We start from the raw sequence: 17157 nt of genomic DNA, 5'->3' as shown, positions 1-17157 counted from the left end.
CGAGAAAGAGAAAAGACAAACTCTTTTTTTTTTTTTGTTTTTCTTTTTTGGTTTTTGCCTTGAAGGTGTTTGATTTTGTTTATGAAGGTCGTTTTCAAATTCCGTGTGCATTTAAATTTAAAGCCTCATTCATAAATTGCGAATCACTTATACTATTTTTTATCATCTTGATTTCTAAATAAGACAAGGCTATATCAAATAAGATATGGAATATATAAATTTTTAACATTTTTATGTATTATTTCATGTATAGCAGTAATAAAAAATTCGATTTGAGAGCAACGAATTTGAATTGAGATTGGCATGATTTGCTAGAAGCTAGGATTTGATACTCACAGATCAGATATCAAGGGTTCATTCATTTTAACAAATTGTTATATGATTCGTGAAGTTTAAATTTCCTTGTCACACCACGATTTGTGGAGCTTGGACTCTTTAGTTGTTGTTTTTAGTATCGTAAGTCAACAAAAAATACAAATGGAAAAGGACAGGGATGGAATTGACATAAGAAGTGACAAGGGATACAAAAGAGGAGATGGAGAAGGAAAGACTAGGATTTTCGTATGGTAACTTTTATATTAAAAATATGAGAAATTCCAACTACTTTTATAAAACAAATCGCATGAAATTTATTCAATTCAATTATATATCTCTTTTACTTGGCAACAATGACAGATAGGTGCAATCATCATATTTTAGCTTTTATCACGGTTATCAAATTACATGATTGTAAATGCCATTGCTCACTTGTTATAAAAATCTATAGTATTTGCAAAATAGGGTTGAGTGAAAATCTAATTTCAAATTCTTAAAGATGAAGAAAGGATGAAGGATTAAAAGGAAAAAAAAAATCTCGGCAAACACCTTTGAAATTGTTCCGAGCAAATAAAAAAATGGCAACATATCAAATTAATTCAACAAATGCAATTTATTAATGCAATGGGATCAACTCTTTTCACTACATTTTCAGTTTAACTTTGATTTCTCAATTTTTTCCAGTCAAGTGATTTTTCAATTTAAATAAGAAGAAAAACTCTCTATCCCTCTCGAAGTCACTTTTTGTCTCAATCAGCCACCCTCTTCTTTCACTTACCTACCCCTTGCATTTTCGCAATGTGTATTAATTTATGGTAAACCTTTCTCTTCATTAAAATGTCAAAAAAATTTCACACTGAAAAAATACACGAGATAAGTGCATTAAAATTTTAAAAATATTATAAAAATGTAATTAATTTATAGAACTTTTAAATAATCGATTAAGTCATAAAATTCGTCACATACGAATGTGTAATCAAGTCATAAGATTTTTAAAAAGTACAATCAAATTATTGAATTTATGATAAAAATTGAATTGAATCTTAAGACTTTTAAAAAGCGTAATTAATAAAAAATTTGGTTAAATTAATTTAATATTTTTAAAACTTAATTACACTTTTTAAAAGTTTTAAATTTCAAGGCTTGATCGTGTTTCTTTTTTTAAGGTTTCAGAATCCAATTTTATATATGTATTTTTCACGGGTTTTAGGGTTTTCGATATACATCTGCACAAATATTATTTGTCTTGTGGGGACACTTGTCGGCAGAGCGGGCCCCGCGAGGCAAGACAGCCCGACTTTTCTCGGGCCAGAGCCTCTAGAGAGACGACGCGTGGCTCGGGGGATAAAACGCGATGCTCGGCCTGGCTCGGCCGCCCCCAGGAGACACGTAATGCGTTCCTCGTACGACATTCAGATTTTTTTCCAACGAAAAAGAACAAGAAGAAAAGAAAAAGAAAAAGAAAAATCATAAATTCAACGATCGATCGACGAAGGAACCGACTCCACAACTGCACACGCTCGTCCGCTTCTTCTTCGTCGCCGATGCTCCCGCAGGTCGCTCCTCTCTCTCTCTCTTCTCTTCATCCATGGAGCTCTCGTAAATCCTCTCTCTCTCTCTCTAGCCGACTTTTTTACTGTTTTGCGCTTGATGATGGAGGCGTGAACGTGTTGGCGTGAGACCTGCAACTTCCGCGGTGGGCGGAATTTGGTGACGTTGCGGGTCAGCTGTCGAGTAGGAGCACAACAGTGACACTTCGCCTGCATCTCTCTCTCTCTCTCTCTCTCTCTCTCTGTGCGGAAGTTTCGTTCATCTTCCCGCCGTGTCCTTCGGTCCACCTCTCCGGCCGATCCTCGGATGGTCGAGACGATATCAGGTAAACCGCGTTCGATCACGAAGCTCGACGACGACGACGACGACGGCGAAAAGGATCGTCGCCTTCGAGCTTCGTGCTTTTTCCTATCGGTGCCGATTTCGCCTTTTGTTTCGGAGATCAGCTGATTAGCGTTGTCGGTTGTTTGCTCGTGTTCGTGGGAAGTGGAATTCGAGGATTAGAGATTCGCTTCGCCGGATCGTTTAGTACTTCTTCGATTTACTGGAATAGCTCTTTTTTCTGTATCCACATGGCAACGTAGACGAGTCTTGGTCCTTTTTCGCATTCGATTTTTAGTGTGGAGGAGCTGTCGTACACGCTCGTTCACGCGGTTTTGCACATGCCTTTGCTTCACCCTTTTTCTTGCTCGATTCCGTGTGCGAACCGGTGGCTGATCATGGCCAAGTTAGGTTCGTGCATCTTATGAAGCTTAAGAAGAGTGATGTCGTGCTCGGACCGCAGGATACTAGCTACTGGATTTTCTGACCTTTAGTTTTACTAGGATGCTGAGAGGACCCCCCATATCTAGCAATCTAAGAAGAAAGAAAACGTTCAGAAGTTTGATAAGCTGGTCTCAGTGAAGCCCAGCAGGCCAGTGCTCATGGCCCTTCTACTGGGTCATAGATTGTCTAGTATTTTGATATGCTTTTGTTTTTTTCTTGTAATTGTTGATTGACAAGACACGATGGCAAATGCAATTAGCTTGCACGAGCTTATGGGTTAAAAGTCACTAGCGGCAATTGCAAGATAGCACGGTTATCCTCTGCTGTCTGTCAGTGTGATCCTGCAATGCCACCTAGGTTTCTTGAACTTACAGAGTTTTAATTTTGACAGGTGAGGACTGTAAGTGCCACGAAGCGTCAAGCTTTCTAGACTGGCTGAAAACTGGCATGTGGAGCCACACATACCAGCGTATACCGCCAAAAGAAAATTTGAATCAAATGGACATGGAAGATGTTTCCGGTAACTTTCTTTTTGCAATTTGGAATTGTTTTTCCTTTCAATCACCAGTTGCATCAAAGCATAGACACAAGAAAGTGGCTTCTTCCTGATTAATTAGTCTCCACAAGCAAATCGATCTTGAAAGTGTTGATATAAAGCCAGAAACATCTGTATTCAATGTTATTTTCAAATTGTTAATATGCACCGAAGCCAATGCATAAGTTGCTGATCTAGATGCTTTAGTTTGTAAATTGAGAAACACTAATGCATTGTGGCTTTCGAAAGTGTTGCACACGTGGCAACAGTTCCACGCTACTGTTATGAGTGGAATCTCTGGTCCATTATCTATCTAGTAAAAAACTTGCAGTAATGTCCACAATTGTTTGGTACTATGTTGCAACTTGATTGTTGTATCTGTCTAGCTCTTTTGCAGAGCAGTGTAGAAGAAGAAAGCTCAAATCCTCCATGGAGGCTTTCACTGCCGTATGTGCTGGTGGCTACCATATCTTCGTTTTTATTTGGATACCATCTTGGGTATGTCCTTAGTTTCGAATTTCAAACGTAGCTTAAGTTTCAGCTGGTATAATATAAGTATGTATTTATTACGATAAAATGACACTCTTTGCAATGTCTTATTCACACAGGGTAGTCAACGAACCCCTTGAGAGCATCTCTTCAGATTTGGGTTTCAGTGGAGATACTCTTGCTGAAGGTGAGACACACTAATTTACTCTGTTCTCCTCCTTCATTCTTTTTTTTGTGCCAATCCTGCTTCAGTTGGATAATTGAAAATATTGGCTTGTGCTAAATGAAGGTTTGGTGGTGAGTACCTGTCTTGCTGGTGCTTTTGTTGGATCTCTCTTCAGTGGTTGGATTGCAGATGGGCTGGGACGCCGCAGGGCTTTTCAGTTGTGTGCCTTGCCCATGATTCTTGGTGCGTTTGTAAGGTAATGTCTGTATTCCTTGAAATTGTTATTTCTGCAAATTTGATACAAGAAACGGGCTCTATTTTGTGATTTTTACTCCCCTATTAAGAAGGCTTGCCTTTCTTTGTTATTACTTCTCAACTTTTTAATACCGTACTTTCTGTCTTCTGCTATTTCCTTAAGAGGCAAATATATTTACTCACGTAGCTGCTGCAAAGAGAAGAATGAAAAATAATGGTCAAAAGCTAAGAATACGCACTGCTTTGTTTTGACCATATAATAACCCTTTAGATGTTGAGTTGATTTTATTACTGATCCTTCTGATACTTGAACCCAGTCGAATGGAATATGTGCAGCAACAAGTTTCCGACAGTCTGAATTAACAGACTGTTGATACTCTCACAGAGTTTATGATTTTTTTGGTTGTTAGTATGTGTTGTACACGTTTTCTATATGTGCGGGCCATACATCTGATTATAGAGATGAAATTAAAAGTGAAATATAGTCCTTTGTGTTTAAAAGAAGGAAAACCTATAATTTGCAGTGCAACGAGCAAAACTCTCATGGGTATGCTACTTGGGAGGATACTGGTTGGGACAGGAATGGGTTTGGGTCCTCCTGTTGCATCTCTTTACGTGACAGAGGTACAGTGTTCTTTTTAAGAGTTCCATGGTAGCATGTTTAAATTTTACAATGGAAAAATCATATTATGTCTAATCCTATTTTGATTTCTTAAAAATCAGATTTCTCCTGCTTTTGTGAGGGGTACTTATGGAAGCTTTATTCAAATTGCTACATGTCTTGGGCTAATGGGATCTCTTTTGGTTGGAATCCCTGTGAAGGAAATTACTGGCTGGTGAGAATGTGTTAGATTTGATTCAGTTTGTATTCCTCAGATGATTGGCTTATGTTTCTCCATTCCACCATATCTACTGGCTGTACTTCTTCTTTCCCACCCGGACAACATTTACACTGCACAAGTCCACGAAACCTCTCATGGGGTGTGTGCTGCGTCAAGTATGCACTCTGGGTGAGATTGGGTAAGGCCTGGGTGTGAGGCGTTGAAACCTGCACTTCTTGGTTATCAGGGCCAGTTCCTCTCCAATACCCATGATCACCCATGGGGTTTAGCGGCCAAACTTTTGTTAGTGATGCTCTAAATTCTTTGTTCAGGTGGCGTGTTTGCTTCTTGCTATCTATAATTCCAGCCACAATTCTTTGTCTCGCCATGAGCTTTTGTGCAGAGAGCCCACACTGGTTATACAAGGTTTGCTTTCATGAGTTTTTCTGTTTTCTGCTGTTAGCATGTCTCTTTGTTCTGTTATCAATAGCAAATACACATATACACAGATTTTTCATTAAAAAAACAGCTTATTTAAGGAAAATTTCATGTCATTCCCGACAGATCCAGCAAAAGAAAATATAATTAATTCATTTCTCTAGTTGGATGTTCTCTAAAATCAGACTTAAGAAAAATCTCTCTCTCTCTCTCTCTCTCTCCCCGTGTGTGATTTTGCTAGGTTTCTCAAATCAATTACTCGATTGTGGGATTATTGTCTCATTCCTGTAAATGGTTGAACAAGTTTCTGTTATTTTGGCTCAAGGGGTAATGGCTTCCAATTTGACAAAGTAGTGATCCTTGCTAAAGGACGAGGCTGATCAAACTTCAGTAAATGCACCCTGGTCTATTTTTAGGGCTTCTGTTGTAACTTAACTTACTGCCCATGCTTGGCACAACACAGAGAGGAAGAATCACTGAAGCAGAAGCTGAGTTTGAACGGCTTCTAGGAGCATCACATGTCAAGTCTGCAGTTGCTGAGTTGTCCAAATCAGACAGAGGGGACGACTCTGATAGCGTAACAATCTCAGAGTTGCTACACGGTCGTCATTTTAGAGGTAGGAATTAGCACTTTGTGGTATGTGCTAGTTCTTCTCTTCTTTGCAAGTTTCAATACTGATGTCATTGGTCTCTCTCTCTCTCTCTCTCTGATGTGCTTCATTATTATATGCTTTCTGCAGTCGTATTTATTGGCTCAGCACTGTTTGCTCTGCAACAGCTCTCAGGAATAAATGCTGTATTTTATTTTTCTTCTGCCGTCTTTAGAAGTGCGGGTGTGCCATCAGGTCTTGCAAATGTCTTCATAGGGGTCGCAAATTTATCTGGTATGACACTGCTTCTAGGTATTCATTAAGTGGAAGAAAAAACTTTATCCCTTAATTGGTGGTTTCATTTATCTTGTTCACACAGGGTCTATTGTTGCAATGGCATTGATGGATAAACTGGGAAGGAGGGTACTCCTCCTTTGGAGCTTTTTTGGCATGGTAATTTGTTATTACTCTCCTAAGACTTCTTCTTGATAGTTGAAAGTGTTACTAGGGTGTGGGTATCGCATATAAGGGAAATAATGGGATAAACCAAAAAAAAAACTGCATTGGCAGTCAGCCTGTCCAAGTTTGGCAGTGGAAGTCATGGTGGTGAAAAAAGTTATCTTAATTATTCATATGAAGGAACACTTAAAGAACTCTTGCATTGTCAAGCAGTAGTCATTAAACTGATAGTGTACTTGTTCAATATGCAGGCGATGTCCATGCTTCTTCAAGTTGCTTCTGCAAGTTCTTATTTAAAAGGCTCTGGGGCTCTTTATTTATCCGTGGGAGGCATGCTGATGTGAGTTCTCTTCATCTCTTGTGTGTGTCCCTCTCCCTCTCCCTCCCCCCTCTCTCTCTCTCTCTCTCTATATATATATATATATTTATGCATGCATGCATGTGGATTCCACGTATTGGTTTATAGTGGATGAGGGCATCCCTGTGCACTTGGTTATCTTGTTGCAGGTCTTGGGAGGGCATAAAACTTGTCTTACTCTTGTCCTTGCATGGGATTCCTGTTATATGGAAAGATCTTATAGACATGATAGTGAATTCACATGAGCTTGCAGGATCAATGTGATACAACAACCTATGGCTAGGAGATACCTAAGGCGGTTGGATTGCTTATGTACTTTCCTGTAGATGACTTCTTATTAAAAGATTAGTGATACTATAGAGGAATTATGATTAGCCATTGGAATTCGAAGATTATAGTATCTATAAAATAATAATAATAATAATAATTGTGACCTTTTAATGTTAAATATTGACCCTACCTGATAAGCCGAGTGTGCGTGAGTGATTTCGAACTTTATCCCAAATCCCAATATTAATACTTGTTAAGTGATTCCATTGATGGTTGTTGATAAATTAAGTGTGTAATTGTGCAGGTTTGTGCTAACTTTTGCCCTAGGAGCTGGTCCAGTTCCAGGTCTCCTTCTGCCAGAGATTTTCCCTGGCAGGATTAGAGCTAAAGCCATGGCAGTCTGCATGTCTGTTCATTGGGTAATGTGCCCATGTCTATTTACTGCTTTGTTTTCATCAAGATGCAGTTACATCACCTGTTCTTGAACAAAGAATACACTGTTGATTTTAAAATTAGACATGACAGAGGAACTTAACAATCCTGTTTATTCGTTTGCCTTGTCTTTATGTTTTGTTCTTCAGGTGATAAACTTCTTCGTAGGTCTGCTTTTCCTGCGTTTGCTGGAACTGCTCGGACCTTCTATCCTGTATTCAATCTTTGCAGCATTTTGCTTACTGGCAGTGATTTTTGTGAAAAGAAACGTTATGGAAACTAAAGGAAAGTCACTTCAGGAAATTGAGATTGCACTCCTTTCCCAGATGTAGAGCTGCTACAGAAGAATACTTATACTTTCCTCCTAACCCCTCAGCTCAACACCAAATGCATTCTGTATCATTCGGTGACATTATGTAACGCTCTCTGCTTCACCATTGCCTTGGGATAGGCGGATGATAATCCAATATTACAGAAATATGCGAGAGAGAGAGAGAGAGCCTTGATGAACGCATATTATACACTCGCAGAGTACATATTGATGTCTTCGCTGAGGAAGTCCTTCCTGTGCACTTGTATTAGATCTATCAATTCATATGTGGCGTGTTTACTCAGCTTGTGTTTACAATGGATTTGCCGGCATGTTCGTTATTGGTTTGAGACAGAATTATCTCGATCTTACTTCCTTCGCAACAAATGCTTTCAGACGTATTGCCCATCTTCTGTTTACAACATATGGGGCTAAAACCCTTCATCCAAAACTAAGCTGTTGAAATAAGAGCTTTCGGAAACGCTTCATCAATCAATACGAAGGCGCTGGGAGAAAGTGGTGCATCCACAGCTTCGAGATGACAAGTCGATGGGAATTTGTGTCTCTGGTGAAGGAAATTTACAAGACAAAAGGACACCGAGAATATAACCCTCTCATGGTCTTTTACAGACACGTCCCCCTTGTCTATAACAGCAAGCATATGAATGTCGAAAGAAGTCAACCTCCGTAATTTCGACTGCCTCGCCTCACAACATTATCCGTAGCAAAAATTTTAGCAAGTACTCACAAATTTGATCCCTGCATTCTCACGATGACTAGGGGAACTGTATAGAGAAACCAGTACTTGTAGGTGTGAACTTCAAAGGGCCAAAGTCCTCAAAATCAGAATCCGAGTCCATGTCATTGTAGTCATACCAACCACCAGCAGAGTCCTCATCATGGCTATTCTTTGACTGGGGCACCTGAAGCGCACTAATTGGAACTGGAAGTGGTTCTTCAGTGAAGTACTTGTCTTGCAACAGTTCCATGGGAGTGGCTCTTGCAGCTGGATCGTAGCAAAGAAGTCGCCGAACTAAAGAGACTTCATCAGTTGAGCAGTTCGGCAGGCAGGATTCCAAACCGATGGGGTTTTCGATTTTGCAGAATGAAATTGTTCTATAGTCTGGAAGTTTCTTACAGCCTGGCCAGACTTCCTCACTCAGGTTGCCCAAAACATTGAAGATTCTACTAAGTTGGTCGATATCGGAAATCCCAGGGAAAAGGGGTTCCAGAGTCAAAAGCTCGGCAAAAATGCATCCCAGTGACCAGAGATCAACCTCGAGCCCATAGTCTGTGGACCCATAGAGCAGTTCAGGTGCTCTGAACCAGCGTGTCCCAACACAAGATGTGAGAGAGCCTTGTGCATCTTCTCCAGCCTCTTCGGCCCCATAAGCATAGGAACCTTTAAAAGGATCTTCTCCAATGTCACTGGTCGTGCATGTGGCCAGACAAGAAGTATCGCCATCAAATATGCTTGTTTCCTTGTCGATTTCATGCCTAGGGTTTTTAGCCTTGAATTCATCCACCTCTCTGAGGTATGCCTCCCTAGTGATAGCTCCCTGCTCTTGACCTTCAGGGCATGTGGTATCTGCCTCCATAGTTTCTGGCTGCTGAAGGATATCAGCCTGTTCCGATGATCTCTCTTCGAATGATTCAGGCTCATAGTCTGGAGCAACATTTCCATCATCCAGGAGTATCCTTGCCTGATCAGTGAATGAAATGATAAAGAAAACTATAAACACAGGACCTTTTTTCAGTTGAACAACTTATGAATTCAGATCTGACATCTCTAAAGATACAGAATAACTGACATTTGCATGAAGATGTCAAGAGCAATTCATGCGAAGCACTGTAACTTTTAAAGGCATTACAAACCAAGTCAGTCAAGTGAAAATTAACTTACGACAACAATCGGCACTGAGTTGAAACTGAATCGGCAGAAATCAAATCATTTCCAAACATGCGCTACATGCAGTGCTCTTCTAAGCACCAAAATAGCCACCGACTTCTTTCAAGTCCTAACTTCAATGACCACCCACTGCGACCGACAACACCAAAGCCTGTTTCTACAAGTTGGCTACCATAATCGCACTGACATTATCAAAATATCATTTATGTGGTGATATCTCTCCATATCTACCCTATTCAACAGCTTCCCAACATTTAAGCTCACTCCAGTCACAGGGTCAACAGCCTTGCATCCATATGCCGTGCCGCTGCCAAGGACTAAATTGACAATTCAAGCAAATCTCACGATTGACAGATCTCATAGTCGACAAATCCTCGTTCGAGCTCGTCTCTGTCAAGATCACTCTGAGGAGCAAACAAAACATCATGCAAATTTTCGAAAAACCCGACTGGAGAAATGGAAAATGCCTGGGGACGGCGAGGCAAAGACATTACCACAGTAACACAGACCCCCTGAACCGACAGAGAACTCCGACATATACGATGAGGCGAGCAACATAGGATCAGTCATCTTCCACTTCCTAGTTCCTACTCCCGTGCCCCAGCAGCTAAGATCAAATCCCAATTCACCAACAGTGCCAAACAAACAAATTTCCGCCAGCAAAACACTCACTAATGACGTCCTTCGTTCTAAAAAAAACCAAATTTGAACCGCAACCCCTATATGACAAAAGCCAGAATTTCGCACCATCCAAAGCCAAAACCTCAAATCCTCACCTGCCCAAAATCAGCAATCTTAAGCACTCCCTCCTCCGATATGAGCAAATTCCCGGGCTTCAAGTCGCGATGAACGATCGAGTTCCGGTGACAAGCATCGACCCCTTCCAAGACCTGCAGCATCCACCGCTTGACCTCGCCGGCCCGCAGCGGCGCCACCCCGCCGTCCCTCGGCCGCCTGCTGGCGTCCGCGATCACGGCGGCGAGGTCGCTGCGGAGGAACTCGAGCACGAGGACGGCGTCCTCGTCCTCCCGCCAGAAGTACTCGTGGAGTAGGACGACGTGGGGGGAGCCGCGGAGGATCTGGAGGGCCTCGATCTCGCGGAAGGCGGACTGGTAGTCGTGGACCTCCTTGAGGGCGACGGCGAGGCCGTCGGAGAGGCGGCGGCCGCGGTAGACGTCGGAGTAGGCGCCGGAGCCGACGCGCTCCAGGATCTCGTACCGGGCGATGATCTCCCGCCGGGTGTGGATGCTCCAGCTCTTCGGCGGGTCCGGGTCCGGGCTCGGGTCCGGGTCCATCGGAGCTCAAAGAGGGAGAGAGTGACGGCGGCGTGGAGGGGACTCCTGGCGGAGCTTTTGCAGCGAGACCAGTCAGACGGAACGTCTCTTCTTCTCTTTTCTTCTTTTTTGGCGAGATCTTAATTTGTTTTTTTTTTTGGGTTGGACTATTTGGGCAAGATTAAAAGGAGGAAAAAGTAAAAAAAAAAGGTGAAAGCCTATTTTTAAAATTTGAACATGGGCATTTGTTTTTTTTTTTTTTTTTTCAATTAGATCCTTGATCTTTACTAATTTGTCTTTAATCAAGTAGCTGGAATTCCATAAATTTTCTAATCAAATCCCCTTTGTTTAACTCTAGATATAATTTAATCGAAGTCAATACACTTATGAGAGCCAACAATAATCTAACCTGAAATAATTTGATAACTTTTCAATTATGAAACGGAAATTTTAAAAATGAATGCAATCGAGTAACGAGATCTTTCGGCACTAATTAAAAAAATTTGAACGCTTGTAATCTTGATGGCTCCAACTCGACATGTCACCTCAGATTAGTTGAATCTAGAGCCTGGAGGACTTGATTAAAACCGTTATGCAAAATTAAAGATTTCATGACGTTAGCTCCAAAAAAGGAAATTATAAAGAAGGATAGTCCAATTTGACTTTTCCCATCGTGGCAGCGAACATTAGGGAACGATGAATAGAATGGGAGAACATGGAGGATGGCTAGGTTCTCACCACCTGAATCTTGAGGCATATCAGAAATCAAAAGGGAAGCAGAAATTTAAGGCCTGCCGATTCCAGCTATGCCAGCCAAGGCGAGATTCGGTCGCTGGTCGCTGTCGTTACCGCTTCCTCTGCAGGCAGTGGCGCACCGTCATCGGGCGCTTGGTAGCATCGGAAGTTAGGAATGAGTTTTCCGGTGGACGGCTTTCTATATGTTACCGGGATTAGATGAAACTTAGGTTGTGTTCATGGAGACAATGCAGCCGTGATCTGACGTCGGTACGCTCAGAATGTCATCTCGTCTAGGGGCGATGCTGCGCGGGGAGTTACCATCAGAGAAAAGACCACCTTGATGATCAAAACTCCAGCTCAACCTTAGCTTGGAAACAAGAAAGAAACCACAGCATTTCTTTCTTGCTTGGGAACCGCAGATTACAGAGATAATCTTTGCATTGAGCTGGCGACAGGAGCTAACAGAGGGGTTTTATGGGGTCGATATATCGAAAGAAATAGCCAATCCATCTCATAACATGTCGATACATGACAAGAAACAGTGCACTAAGGTAAAGCCATGGACAGGAAGAAACGTAGTAGTAGGCAGTACGTGAGAGAATGAACAATTCCCTCCTAAACACTACTAAGTAATCTCTCTAACCCCTTCTAATATTGCAGCAGCTACAGCCTACACAACTAAACACAGTCGGTCAAGGCAATCTTCTTCTTTCTGCCCGTTTCCCTGGCAAGTGATTTGCCAAGCATTTGCTAACCATCTGAGAGAGGTCAGTTGCCAGTCTCGACTCCAGACATCTTAAGCTACACAACCTCCGCACATGATGCTCCTGCAATTGGGCACACGGTATGTGTAAGAAAGAGTCGAGATTTTGCAGATTCACAAATATATTCAAAGCGACTAAATGATGCTGTAAGGTACCGTATTCAGTAACGACACTATAATGCTAATCGACCCAATCCTTCAGAGTATTTTCTCTAAATAACTCAATCAGATCTAAATAGATTACACACGATTTCATGCCCGAGAGGGGCATTGTGGTTGTTGCTTTGGTCTAGCTTTCATGGGACTAAAAAGAATGAGCCAACAGGTATCTGATTCTCACATTAACTCTCATCAGAGAACTTAAGTCCGTAATGACATACTTGCGTCACAAGAAATTGAGACCTGCCCAAACACTGCTTGATTTCGTCTAGTCATCGAGATTATGACGTAAAGAAAATAAGCATACAAGGGGAAGAACTTCCACATTTCTATCACAATGAAAGATCACTTGTTCTCTTAGTATCGACATTATACATTACCGTAACATCTGAATTGGGCTCATGTGAGGCCTTATTACTTCTCTGCCCAAGTGGATGCAAAGGAAAAGCAGATTGATAGCTGATATGAGGTGAAGATACTACTTGACCGTCTTCGCAAACATTTCTATAATTCATCTAGAAAGCATGATCCATTCACAGAAGCATTGATCACCTATACCTCTAGTTAATGTTTCCAATGAAGTCGGTGACTATTTCTAGAATTTACATGTGGTATGATTCAAATGTGCTAATGTTAGAAATGCTGATAAGCTGTCACTGAAATTTCTCTCTTTTTTCACATTACTTGTCAAGGGATATCACAAATTGCGTGAAGCTTAAACATGAGGTCTTAAAGGGCATAACATACACATCGCCCATCTCCCTCTAATGGCTTAAGATTTTCGATTGGACTTTCACTAGTTCTATATATATCTGTGGGCAGCTATGAATGTGAATTCCTGAGATGATAAGTCCTTAGCGCAACTTTGTCTAATCTCTGCCATGGCAAAAATAGTCGCAAGTTAAAGATAGTCCAAATGCTACATTAGCAAATTCAATTCCTGAATTAAAGTCGAGGATAGTCTTGTCTGCCAGAAGCATTAAGATCAGCAAGTAAGAGCTACAGACAGAGAAGATGACACTGTAAACTTACGCAATCGCAAAGCCTGATCTCCGAGGCCTTCTAGTACTTGGCATTTCTTTCCTTCTCGGAGGTTGAAGAACCACCTTGATTGCCGTATCAAAGACAGCTTTAACATTCTAACATGGCAAAAGGCAAACTATCAGCTTTGGACCTCCAAAAAGTCAAACATCGTCGCTGGATTTTTCGATTTACCTGCTGAGTCTTTGAGCTGCACTCGATATAAGCTGCAGCACCAATTTGCTTGCGGAGCTCCTCTCCCTGAGCAGTTGTTATGATGTTAGATCCCATGTGATCAGCTGAATACCCTCTGTCCTCGCGAAGATCTGACACAATTTACAGGATAGAATACGTCAATTGCTGAATAATTCTCTACTGTGAAACAAAGAAGACTCGTTACAGATACAAACTAGCTGGTTTTCTACCTACCTAACTTCGTTCCCACAAGAATGACGGGAACATTAGGCGCAAACCGCCGGAGCTCAGGCATCCACTGTTAATTCAAAAACAACAGTAACGGCTAACTTGATCAATACATCAATAAAAAAAGTTGATGCGCAAGCACGTAAAGGGAAAGTGTATGGCTCAGTGCACAGTTTGAAACTAAGATGAGCCACTTCATCTGGCAGGATCTGAAAAATGTGCACTACGGAAAAGGGGCAAAAGGAGGTGAGGTGAGAGAGGACAAAGGTGAGAAAAAGTGAGATAAAGGCATGAGCATGGGAATAATTAGTACCTTCTTTAGGACATTTTCATAGCTAGCTCTACTGATTAGCGAAAAGGCTAACACAAATATGTCTGCCCCTCTGTAACTCAACGGCCTCAATCTGCTGTAATCTTCCTGACCTTTCAACATCAAAAAAGGCAACACCAGATTACCAAAAGAAAAAGAAAGGAACCAAAAGTTCTCCAAGCCCAAGCTCTCCCAACGAGAAGAAACAGTCAACTATGCAATTTTCAGACACTGTTGTAAGTGTACCTGCAGTGTCCCAAAGTCCCAGGTTAACAATGCTCCCATCCACAGCCACATTGGCACTGAAATTGTCAAACACGGTCGGTATATAATCCTGCAACGAAACAGCAGGAGAGAAGAGGAGGATTAAAGAGTGGAGTTTCAGCTGGCTTTTCATGGTATGCACAAAGAAACTTCTTGAAGATCGCATCTTGTACAGCCAAAGAAATCATCCTCGAAAAGACAAAAACAAAATGGAGGAACAGAGAGACCACTTCACAGAACAACAAAATCAAGAACGGTAAAGACCGAGGCTCACTGTTGGGAACTTGTTGCTGGTGTAGCAGATGAGCATGCAAGTCTTGCCCACAGCCCCATCTCCGACGGTGACGCACTTGATGAACCTGGAAGCACTCATCCTCCTCCTCAAACCCTCTTCAGCAAGGAACTCGAGCTCTCAGTTAGAACACTCTCAATGGGAAAAAGAAGCTTGCACAGATGGAAGAGTGAGAGAGAAACAAGGACAAAGTAGCATCTGGGTCGTTCCAGAGTTGTTGCTGCCAGGCTCTTTGTAGTTCAAGAATCCAAGAAATTAAATGAGAGAGAGAGAGAGAGAGAGAGTGGCTTGTAGTCAAAGGGTCTTTCAGCTACTGCAGTCTGCACTTTTTGGTTTCTCCATACCATAAAAAAACCATTAGATTTTCCCATGATGATTTTAAAAACCAGTAGATTTCAAAATGGATCTCAAAGATTCATTTTTTTCCTTGTTCAAATGCACCAAGATTGGGGGGCCCGGTATCCAACGGCACCCACGGCCTATGGAAACTACATTTTTCCATGGGTGGTTTCCAACTGTGAAACATTACGTCCCTAATAAAGCTAGGCTTGTTTTCTTTCGTCAACCGTGCTATAAATTGTCATGATTAATCCCCCCCTGCCAATAATCCCACATCTTCTAGTCAAGATGTCCCAAGGGTTTTTGGAGCTATTTCAGGGACAGATAGGTGCAACAGCAAATTAAGTACTTTTGGGCTCTTTTTTTTTGTAAAGATTTAAACCACGAAAAAACAAATTTTATATTGATGTACCTATAACAAATTTAGCCAAAATATCTCAAGCTAACTCTTTAATTAATTTCCATTAAATTTTATTATTTAATTATTAAGTTATATAATACGTAACAATTGGCATGTAGTGATATTAATCCAAATTAACAAAAACTAACATATGGTAAATTGATCACAAATGTACTAATTTGAAGTTTTTAGTGTTAAATGTATCGTAGATCAATTTGGAGTTTTTTGTGATTAAAAAATTAATTTTAGCTAAATTCATCACAGACTATTAGTTTAAAATTTTTCGTGATATTAGCCCTTCTTGAAAATACAAATATGAGTTCATACAAATTGTTCAACTGTAAAATCATCCTCAAAATTATACTTTAAGTAATATATGCATGTGCTCTAAATAAATATCACGGTATTCAAAATTAGGTAAATACCAAACCTCTAACGCTAAAGAAAGATTGAAAGATTTTATCATGCCATTCGGGATTCAAGAGAGTTTGTACCGTGGGGATGCATGTCGAATTTTCAAATAATTTTAAATTAATCTCGGCACATGTGGTTAGTCTCATCCACTGATGAATTTATTTCTATTTTTAAACATGACATGCTCATACAAAATGATCTTTTGCGCATGTGATGCCAATTTGAATCGATTATGGTGATTTGGAACCAAGTTAAACGAGCAGACAATGAAGGGTCTTGTTGTGGTCCTTATGGCCAGGAGTCCTAGTTGTCAATTTTCAGTTTGCTTACAAATAATTGTGCAAAGTCTCTGAGGGCTAACTAGATGATAAAGTTAGCAATGATGTCCTCCAGTCAAGATAGTACGAAACAAAAAGGACACATTATTTAGGCTATCGATGTGCCGCGATACTTTCACTTATATGTCCTTATAAAATTCAACTAGCTATTTAAAGAATGAGTTTAGATCACCATACGTACACATTATTTTAGAATTACCAAATATTTCGTATGATTCAGTAGTCATGTGCATTGATGAAATAGAAAATTCATCTCTAATCTCTTCGATCGCCTTGAGAGTATATGATTCTATAATTATCTTATGAAGCCATGATGACGAAATTTTGAGACTTATTGAGAACTAGTTGATCGTTAATTAATGTTGGATACATCAGTTGTAACTAACAATACGATATAAAAACGAAGACCACAAGGAAAGAGAAGTCATAATAGAAGGAAAAAAAAGAAGATAAAAAAAGACCTTGTGGGGCCTAGTGAAATTGGCAATAGAAGAGGGAAGAAGAAGACATCGAACTACCCCGGCCGTCGCCGGCATAAATAGGAAGTGAAGGCCAACCCGCAAGAGACAAGAGGGAGAGATTGAAACCTTGGATTTTGCCGAGGTCAAATGTTTGCTATTCCGACACGTGCAGGCGCAGGAGAGGGGCTTGTTCTGTTTTTGTGGGGGTCTCGATTGCCGACCACACATGCAGAAAAGTTGGATTCCCCCTGATTTGATTTTGTACCACAAAAATCTCAAATTATACCTGCATCACATTT

The 17157-nt window shown here is 40.8% G+C and overlaps 3 protein-coding genes across 5 annotated transcripts; 1 reads left to right on the top strand and 2 right to left on the bottom strand.

The window, feature by feature from the left end:
* Positions 1 to 1708: 1708 nt before the first annotated feature.
* On the top strand, positions 1709 to 8058 carry LOC104436744 (probable plastidic glucose transporter 2). Of its 3 annotated transcripts, none has more exons than XM_010049607.3 (14): positions 1709 to 1871; positions 3023 to 3151; positions 3553 to 3664; positions 3775 to 3842; positions 3945 to 4077; positions 4601 to 4700; positions 4800 to 4912; positions 5230 to 5323; positions 5799 to 5952; positions 6076 to 6219; positions 6305 to 6378; positions 6636 to 6724; positions 7317 to 7431; positions 7594 to 8058. In XM_010049607.3, exons 2-14 carry the CDS (start codon positions 3079 to 3081, stop codon positions 7774 to 7776), a joined length of 1452 nt encoding a protein of 483 aa, XP_010047909.2. In that variant the 5' UTR covers positions 1709 to 1871; positions 3023 to 3078; the 3' UTR covers positions 7777 to 8058. The 3 variants fall into 3 exon arrangements, with proteins under 3 accessions (XP_010047909.2, XP_010047908.2, XP_039164077.1); XM_010049606.3 differs by lacking the exon at positions 1709 to 1871 and adding an exon at positions 1879 to 2191; XM_039308143.1 differs by lacking the exon at positions 1709 to 1871 and having other exon boundaries at positions 3019 to 3151; positions 3564 to 3664.
* A 228-nt stretch (positions 8059 to 8286) lies between these two features.
* LOC104436745 (cyclin-dependent kinase F-1) lies at positions 8287 to 11079 on the bottom strand. The gene is made up of 2 exons (XM_010049609.3): positions 10440 to 11079; positions 8287 to 9457 (listed from the first exon to the last, which is right to left on the bottom strand). Exons 1-2 carry the CDS (start codon positions 10956 to 10958, stop codon positions 8531 to 8533), a joined length of 1446 nt encoding a protein of 481 aa, XP_010047911.2. The 5' UTR covers positions 10959 to 11079; the 3' UTR covers positions 8287 to 8530.
* A 1050-nt stretch (positions 11080 to 12129) lies between these two features.
* Positions 12130 to 15245, bottom strand: LOC104436746 (rac-like GTP-binding protein ARAC7). Its single transcript, XM_010049611.3, has 7 exons — positions 14889 to 15245; positions 14597 to 14684; positions 14354 to 14463; positions 14047 to 14110; positions 13813 to 13943; positions 13630 to 13736; positions 12130 to 12502 (listed from the first exon to the last, which is right to left on the bottom strand). Exons 1-7 carry the CDS (start codon positions 14985 to 14987, stop codon positions 12472 to 12474), a joined length of 630 nt encoding a protein of 209 aa, XP_010047913.1. The 5' UTR covers positions 14988 to 15245; the 3' UTR covers positions 12130 to 12471.
* Positions 15246 to 17157: the final 1912 nt, after the last annotated feature.

This window comes from Eucalyptus grandis, chromosome 3, assembly GCF_016545825.1.
Source record: "Eucalyptus grandis isolate ANBG69807.140 chromosome 3, ASM1654582v1, whole genome shotgun sequence".
NCBI lineage: Eukaryota > Viridiplantae > Streptophyta > Magnoliopsida > Myrtales > Myrtaceae > Eucalyptus > Eucalyptus grandis.
Note: the sequence above shows the minus strand (reverse complement) of the source record. Positions and strands in the feature narration are given on the sequence as shown.

What these genes read in the sequence shown, in the direction of transcription:
- LOC104436746 (XM_010049611.3), bottom strand. Translation starts at nt 14,987, where the DNA reads ATGAGTGCTTCCAGGTTCATCAAGTGCGTCACCGTCGGAGATGGGGCT. An exon ending in GGGACTTTGGGACACTGCAG is followed by an intron (nt 14,464 to 14,596) that starts GTACACTTACAA and finishes TGATGTTGAAAG; the next exon opens with GTCAGGAAGATTACAGCAGA. An exon ending in AGATCAGGCTTTGCGATTGC is followed by an intron (nt 12,503 to 13,629) that starts GTAAGTTTACAG and finishes GCCCAATTGCAG; the next exon opens with GAGCATCATGTGCGGAGGTT.
- LOC104436745 (XM_010049609.3), bottom strand. Translation starts at nt 10,958, where the DNA reads ATGGACCCGGACCCGAGCCCGGACCCGGACCCGCCGAAGAGCTGGAGC. An exon ending in AGATTGCTGATTTTGGGCAG is followed by an intron (nt 9,458 to 10,439) that starts GTGAGGATTTGA and finishes TTCACTGATCAG; the next exon opens with GCAAGGATACTCCTGGATGA.
- LOC104436744 (XM_010049606.3), top strand. An exon ending in CATCTCTTTACGTGACAGAG is followed by an intron (nt 4,701 to 4,799) that starts GTACAGTGTTCT and finishes CTTAAAAATCAG; the next exon opens with ATTTCTCCTGCTTTTGTGAG. An exon ending in TCTGCATGTCTGTTCATTGG is followed by an intron (nt 7,432 to 7,593) that starts GTAATGTGCCCA and finishes TTTGTTCTTCAG; the next exon opens with GTGATAAACTTCTTCGTAGG.